Here is a 7,323-nt window from a genome sequence, read left to right on the forward strand (position 1 = left end):
GATTTTTATGAAAGAAAAATAGTACATATAATTTTGTAGACGTATTGGTCTATGGAAGAGAACAATATATTGTGGAGGTGTTGAACGCCTATCTTTATTGAACGCAATGAACATTTTTAATTCAAAAAAATAGTCTTGATCATGTCGTTCGTGGCTTATATTAGCGCAGCACACACTTTTGCGAAAAGCGCATAGTTGAGTATAGTTCCACTAAATTTGCGTCGTTACAAAGACTGAATTGTCATGGCCTCTTAATTTCAAAGATTTACTCGATTGACTGTTATTTTTTTGATTGGCGTGAGATTTTACCTATTTCTTTTCCTTTGCACCTTATGAACCCTGAAAAAATTACACTTCATAAAAAACGAATGGAGGGAGTAATACGTAGGAATTTTGTTGGAAAAAATAAAATGAGAGTTCAGACCAAACATGTGGCACAAGCTTGGCCTCGTTGCAAAGGCTTGCCGCCACCCGGCGACTTCCTTTGGCACGATCACGTCGCGTCACATGGACGAAATCACGAGCGACAAATCACAACGTGACGATCAGGAAAGAAAGACCAGAACACTGCCGTGGCAGATTGAAGTTTCGAGCACCATTATCATCGAGCCAATCGGACAACACAGCCTCCAGTGTAGTGAGGACTGAGGAACTGAGGATGTGTCCGTACTTCGTGCTGGTCGCCGGCGTCGCCGCGCTCCTCGCCGTCACCTGCGTTGTCATCAGGAAGGCTCGACGCAGCAGCAGCAGCAGCAGCAAGCTCCCGCCCTCGCCACCGTCGCGTCCGCTGGTCGGCCACTTGCACCTCATGGGCAGCCTCCCACACCGCTCCTTGCGCGAGCTGCACGCTCGGTACGGCACCGACGGTGGGCTCCTGTTCCTGCGGCTCGGGCGCAGGCCGACGCTGGTGGTGTCCACGGCGGCGGCGGCGGCGGACCTGTACAAGAACCACGACCTCGCCTTCGCCTCCCGCGTGCCCAGCGTGCCGGTGGACAAGCTCACGTACGGCTGCATGAACGTATCGTTCGCGCCCTACGGCGACGCCTGGCGCCGCAGCAAGAAGATGGCCGTCATCCACCTCCTCTCCCCGCGCCGCGCCGACTCGTTCGGCCCTGTGCGCGCCGCCGAGGCGACCGCCCTTGTCGCGGGAGCCCGCCGCGCCGCGGAGGCCGGTGAGGCCGTGGAGCTGAGGGAGCTCCTGTACGCCTATAGCAACTCCGTGGTCACCCGCGCGGCCGCCGGCGCCGCGGGGGCCACGGCGGAGAAGATGAAAGAGCTTATGGGGAACTCTGCGGCGTTCATGTCGGGGCTCCAGGCGGAGGACGTGCTTCCTGGAGCGGCGGCCAAGATGGTTAGGTGGGCGACGGGGCTGGAGAAGAGGATCGACGTCCAGGTCGAAGCGTGGGACAAGTTCCTATCCGAGATAATGGCCGAGCACCTTGAGAAGAAGCGTGACGACGGCGCACTGGGCGCAGAAGAGGACTTCTTGGACGTCTTGCTCCGGCTGAGGAAAGAAGGCACCGCCGGGCTCGAGCTCACCGACAATCGCATCAAAAGCATCATCAAGGTGATCGCCGAAGAATTCGCTTTAAATTTCTCAGCAAATTTTAACTTAAATCGTTTCCCTTGATCCTCTGCTCCATGGCCGTTTCTTGATATGCAGGACATGATCTTCGCCGGAACTGAGACGTCATCTATCACGCTGGAATGGGTCATGGCGGAGCTCATCGGAAACCCGCGGGTAATGGCCAAGCTGCAGGACGAGGTAACACGAATCGCCAACGGCAAGCCGGCCATCGAGGAAGACGATTTGAGGAGGATGGAGTACCTTAAGGCGGTGCTGAAGGAGGTCCTCCGGCTCCACCCGCCGGCGCCGCTCCTCGTCCCGCACGAGTCGACGACGGCGGCGGTCGTCCAGGGCTACGAGATCCCCGCCAAGACGGCGCTCTTCATCAACGCTTGGGCAATCGCGAGGGATCCCGCGGCGTGGGGCGACGCGGCGGAGGAGTTCCGGCCAGAGCGATTCTTGGACGGCGCCAGCGCGACGGACGTGGACGTGCGGGGGAATGACTACCAGCTCCTCCCGTTCGGCGCCGGCCGGCGAATCTGCCCCGCCATAAACTTCGCACTGCCGGTGCTGGAGATCGCGGTCGCCAGCCTTGTGCGCCACTTCGACTGGGAGCTCCCCGCCGGGACGCGTCTGGACATGGCCGAGACGCCGGGGCTGGTCACGCCGCCGCTGGTTCCACTGCGCCTCGTCCCCAAGTCAAGTGCAGGACGCATGCTTAATTAGCCAGCATTTAGCAGTGCCACGGAATCCGCAGGGGATTTCCTAAGAATTCAGTAGGATGCTAAATTTCTAAAGAATGTAATGCAAAAAGTGTCCTTAGAAATGATTTTATAGAATCTATAATACCTAAATAGTTGATCCCTACTGTCATATTTCTCTTGACATGCAGCTTATTCACATCATCATCCATTCATATGCAGCCACATCACCTATGATCCCAAATAATTTTAGGCTGGTCACAATGGGCAAGAACATAAGCTAGTAACTTACACACTTCCTTAGACTATGTTACTACCTCCATAGTGGGTAGGAACATCTATGTAGTGTCATGCAACGATGTATTTATTAGGTTATAGACTCATTGTTTCTTGGAGTGTGTGATGTTCCGGTAACTTAGCTAGTTACCACAAGCACCTCTCTCTTCATTAAATATGTGCCACATAAGCAAAATTGTATTGGAGTGTGTGATGTTACTCCTAAGTTCCTCCCCATTATGACCAGCCTTAACCCCTCTGTCCTCCACACAATCCTCTTTTGCTCTACTATCCGGCGCTTTAAATTTGTCACCGCCTCCACTTCCACTCGATTTGTTTTATAGCAGGGTCGTACGTCGTCTCTTTAGTTCTCTTGGTCTCTTCCAATTCCACCCACACAATCAGATCAAAAGCCACTTGCTGCGGTTATAGGCTAAATTTCGTGTTTTGACCATTTTCTGAAACCTATTCGAGATTTGACCCTAGTTACCCTACCGCCAAGGTCCCTGGCGGTAGGGTTGCATGTCCTATCGCCAAAAAACTCTTAAGTATTGAACCAGTGCGTGCTCATGCCTACCGTCAATCACCTTGGCGATAAGGTTGTGCAGGCTACCGCCAGCCCGGTTGGCGGTAGCGATGTTTCCTACCGCCACGGTAGCAAAAGGGTTAGATCTCGAAAAAAATTCAAACTAGGATCAAATCTCGAATAGATTTCAAAAAAGAGTCAAAACACGAAAATTTGCCGCGGCTATACAACAGCAGATGAAGGGCGGCAGCACCGGATCCAGCTGAGACGCCAACTATAAATAGTGCACGACCGGGATCGAGCCATGCCTATCCATTCCGTCCACCAGTCGATTCATCTTTCCTCGAAGATCATCAGCCATTAGCCCCCGCGAGACGGCGTTGTTGTACGCATATGCGCTGCTGGCCCCGTCCGCCGGCATGGAGGAGCGCTGGAGCGTGGTGTGCCGTGTGCGTGCGTCGCCGTGCTAGCCGCGTGGGCCGTGGTGGTGCTGGAGGTGGCTAGCGCGCTGGGCGGGTCCGGCAGGGTGTAGAGGCTCGTGGGCGGCGATGTGGTGGCGGACATGCCGCCGCCCACTGCTGTCGGAGACGGCGCAGAGCTAATGCAAGGACGCCGGCGTGTCGAAGAAGATCTCCGGCGCGGTGGACGAGATGAGGTTCCTCGGTGCTGGCGTCGATGCCTACGGGTTCCCCTGGAGCAAAGCCATACTCTACTGGCAACGCACAGACTTCCATTTCTCCAGCCCGAGAAAAACTGTATGAACGGTACGTGCATGATGTGGCATGTATTAAATGTGGAGAAAGAGCAAAGTTGTATGTAGATTAACCAACAACAATTGCACAGGCTTCAAGATGAAATAGAGAGCAATTATATTTATTGTCTCACTATCTATTGGATAGCTTACATACAACTCATTGGAGTAATTGTATAATAGCTTGTTGATTGATGACATAGACATTTTACCAACAAGACTAATATATAATCTGTTGGAGATGCCCTGATCCATCCATTCGTCCAACCATTAATCCCTTTTGATTGCAGGGGGCATTGTACTGATTTTTCTCCTTTGATTACAGTTGCAGGAAAATGAGGCCACGAGCCCACGACCAGGAGGCAGGAGCTAGGCGACGGTGGATTTTTCTCTTTGTTAGATCCGTCTCTCTCTCTCCATAAATTTCTATGTCTCCTATATGTTAACTTTCTCTGTGTTAATTCTCGATGAAGAATCAAACAGATTGTGAATCCCAGACTATGAATCAGTGCAACGGGTTCTTGTGAGTATATCCTACAGCTTCTTCCAATCTATATAATCGAGCTATTTTTGGCACTAAAAGCGATTGTTATAACTTATAACCAGTTGCGTAATAACAATTTGTGGCAAAATATTTGAGTAGTTCATAGCACTAGAAAGTTTATTACAAAGGGTGGTAACCTCACCATCTCATAACGAAGCGGTCATATCAGTAAATTATCCATCTTTTATCCTTCCAATCAAATACAAAGTTGGCTACCTATAACCACTTCTTATCCTTACCACTTCTTATCCTCTCAACAAGTCAAAAAATGGCAATTCCTAGCCGTCAGTTCGGGATACCCACGGCCACCTAAATCTATCCGGCACAAATATTCAAATACCAATTATCACCTTAGAAACACGTAACGGTCCCGCAGCAATGCGCGGTGTATCATCTAGTTCAGTTATATGAATGAAACAACCTATACATATAGATAATAAGGATTTCATTCCTCGAAATTCCTTTGACAAGAACTTTCAAAACCTTAAAACTCCTCAAAAATTTTAGAAGAATTGCCCCTTCTTCCTAATTTGAGTAGCCAGGGCTCATTCTCATGACAAGATTCAGAGAAGCGCCCGCGCCTCCTGTCGATTCCATTCACGCCCCCGCGCCGCTCCAGCCCAGTGCCTAGACCGCCAACGCAACCCCACATCGCCACGAGATCATCGTGGTTGCACCCCACCAACCTCCGGCGAATTTTTTCTTCAATTTCCCATCCGGTCATTGTTGCGCTCCTCCCCGTCGTTCTTGGGCACGGCCACGCTCCCCCCTCCATCCCCGGCCATGGGCGGAACAACAAAAGACCCACAACAACACGTACACAACAACCTGCACAAAGCGACCTAGAGAAAAGCTTCTACAAAGGAGCACTTACATGACAACAGGCACCATAGCCGATTTCAGTGAACCGTGTGTTCCGGACCACGACATCGAGTCAAATGAGGACGAAAAAGGGAAGAACACATTCAAACAAAGAATTACCCAAAACGTCACCCGTGGATGACGAATTTCGCCGATTTTCTCAACTCCGTCCTCGCACACACACGTCACGTTCACAGAGCCTCTATCAAATTATTTTTGCAGGTCATCCATCCTAGGCCCTAGCTACCTCTTGGACATCATCTACGCCTAGAAGTCATTGTTCGCCTTGTGGAAATAAGAAGGAAGAAAGAATAAGATGGAGAGAGACTTCATGTGGGGTCTAGTTTATTTGAAGATTTAAATTTGAGGGTTCGGTTAGCTTCAAACTTTTTTTTAATCCTCACGTTTGAGGAGTTATGATTTGAGGAGGTGTTCGGGGGCTTAAAAATGTAGGAATTTGGTTAGAGATGCCTCAAGTAGTTTAAATAAGAGTCTATCCTGGTCCTAAGCATATAGCTCCTCGTTAGTGTTCTCGTCGGCGCCGTTGTGGGCTACGTCCTAAACTTGTTGTTGAGGCATATCTCTCTCGATGTGGTTTTGGTGATTGATGACAACGTGTTTGCGAACTAATCGTGTGCTTTAAGTATTTCAGAGATTCATCCTTGGCACGAGACGATTTCTTCCCCTCAGAGTGTCATTCAAGACGGTGTAGCTCTTTCGTTTCTCTTTCGGTGGACTAGTTGCGTAGAGGGCACCGTACTATCAAGAGGGGGTCCGCTGGGGTATTGCTTGGGTGGAATCAACACGTACACATCCGCTTCTCACCCTCAGAGCTCTTCCGCTTCGTTGGAGAGATCTTTTCTCTTTGTGTGTCTTGTCTGGATCCCAGCGGTAGTACCGTGCTACCTAGCGGTAGTATCGCTGAGGGGTCACAAGCGGCAGTACCGCTCCGCAGCGGTAGTACTGCCGGTGACTCCGCAGCAGTACTACCGCTGGCCTGCCTGGCCCTACCGCCTCGACTTCAGCTTCGATGGAGAGATCTTTTTCTCTCTTGTCTGGGTCCCAACGGTAGTACTGTGCTACCCAGCGGTAGTACCGCTGAGGGGTCACAAGCGGCAGTACCGCTCCGCAGCGGTAGTACCGCCGGTGACTCCACAGCTGTACTACCGCTGGCCTGTCTGGCTCCTACCGCCTCGACTCGAGGGCTCTTTTTCTCGTGTCGGGTTTTGAAGCACTAGTTGCGGCAGTAGAGGCGGTAGTACCGCTTCGCAGCGGTAGTACCGCCCTTACCACCGCGGTAGTACCGCTCTGGGTCCAGGTCCCTACTTCTCTTCTCTACGCGGCAGTACCACTAGTTGGAGCGGTAGTACCGCTGGCTCAGCGGTAGTACCCCCCCCCAAGCGGTACTACCGCCCTCTGCGGGGCTGTTTAGTGGGGCAACGGTTGGATTGTTGCCCCCACTATAAAAGGGGGTCCCCTTCTTCTCCGTTGACCTACCTCTTCCCACTCAAGCTCCATTAATGCTCCAAGCTCCATTTTCGCCCGATCTATCTCTCTAGCCAATCAAACTTGTTGATTTGCTCGGGAGTGGTTGAGAAGGCCCCGATCTACACTTCCACCAAGAGTTTTTCGATTCCCCCACCTATCCCTAGCGGATCTTGTTACTCTTGGGTGTTTGAGCACCCTAGACGGTTGAGGTCACCATGGAGCCATGGTCCATTGTGGTGAAGCTTCGTGGTCTTGTTGGGAGCCTCCGATTAAGTTGTGGAGATTACCCCAACCTTGTTTGTAAAGGTCTGGTCGCCGCCTTCAAGGGCACCAATAGTGGAATCACGGCATCTCGCATTGTGTGAGGGCGTGAGGAGAATACGGTGGCCCTAGTGGCTTCTTGGGGAGCATTGTGCCTCCACACCGCTCTAACGGAGACGTACTTCCCCTCAAAAGGAAGGAACTTCGGTAACACATCCTCGTCTTCACCGGATCCACCCTTGGTTATTTCTTACCTTTACTTGTGCAAGCTCTTAGTGTTACTTCTCTTGCTTGCTTGTTTGTTTGTTGTTATCACATCATATAGGTTGCTCACCTAGTTGCACATCT

The 7,323-nt window shown here is 51.4% G+C and overlaps 1 protein-coding gene across 1 annotated transcript; it reads left to right on the plus strand.

Annotated features, from left to right (window-relative positions):
* The first annotated feature begins 475 nt into the window (after positions 1-475).
* On the plus strand, positions 476-2,440 carry LOC119302580 (cytochrome P450 71A1-like). Its single transcript, XM_037579616.1, has 2 exons — positions 476-1,567; positions 1,664-2,440. The coding sequence occupies exons 1-2, from the start codon at positions 659-661 to the stop codon at positions 2,291-2,293; spliced, it is 1,539 nt and encodes a 512-aa protein (XP_037435513.1). The 5' UTR covers positions 476-658; the 3' UTR covers positions 2,294-2,440.
* Positions 2,441-7,323: the final 4,883 nt, after the last annotated feature.

This window comes from Triticum dicoccoides, chromosome 5A (genome assembly GCF_002162155.2).
Source record: "Triticum dicoccoides isolate Atlit2015 ecotype Zavitan chromosome 5A, WEW_v2.0, whole genome shotgun sequence".
Taxonomy (NCBI): domain Eukaryota; kingdom Viridiplantae; phylum Streptophyta; class Magnoliopsida; order Poales; family Poaceae; genus Triticum; species Triticum dicoccoides.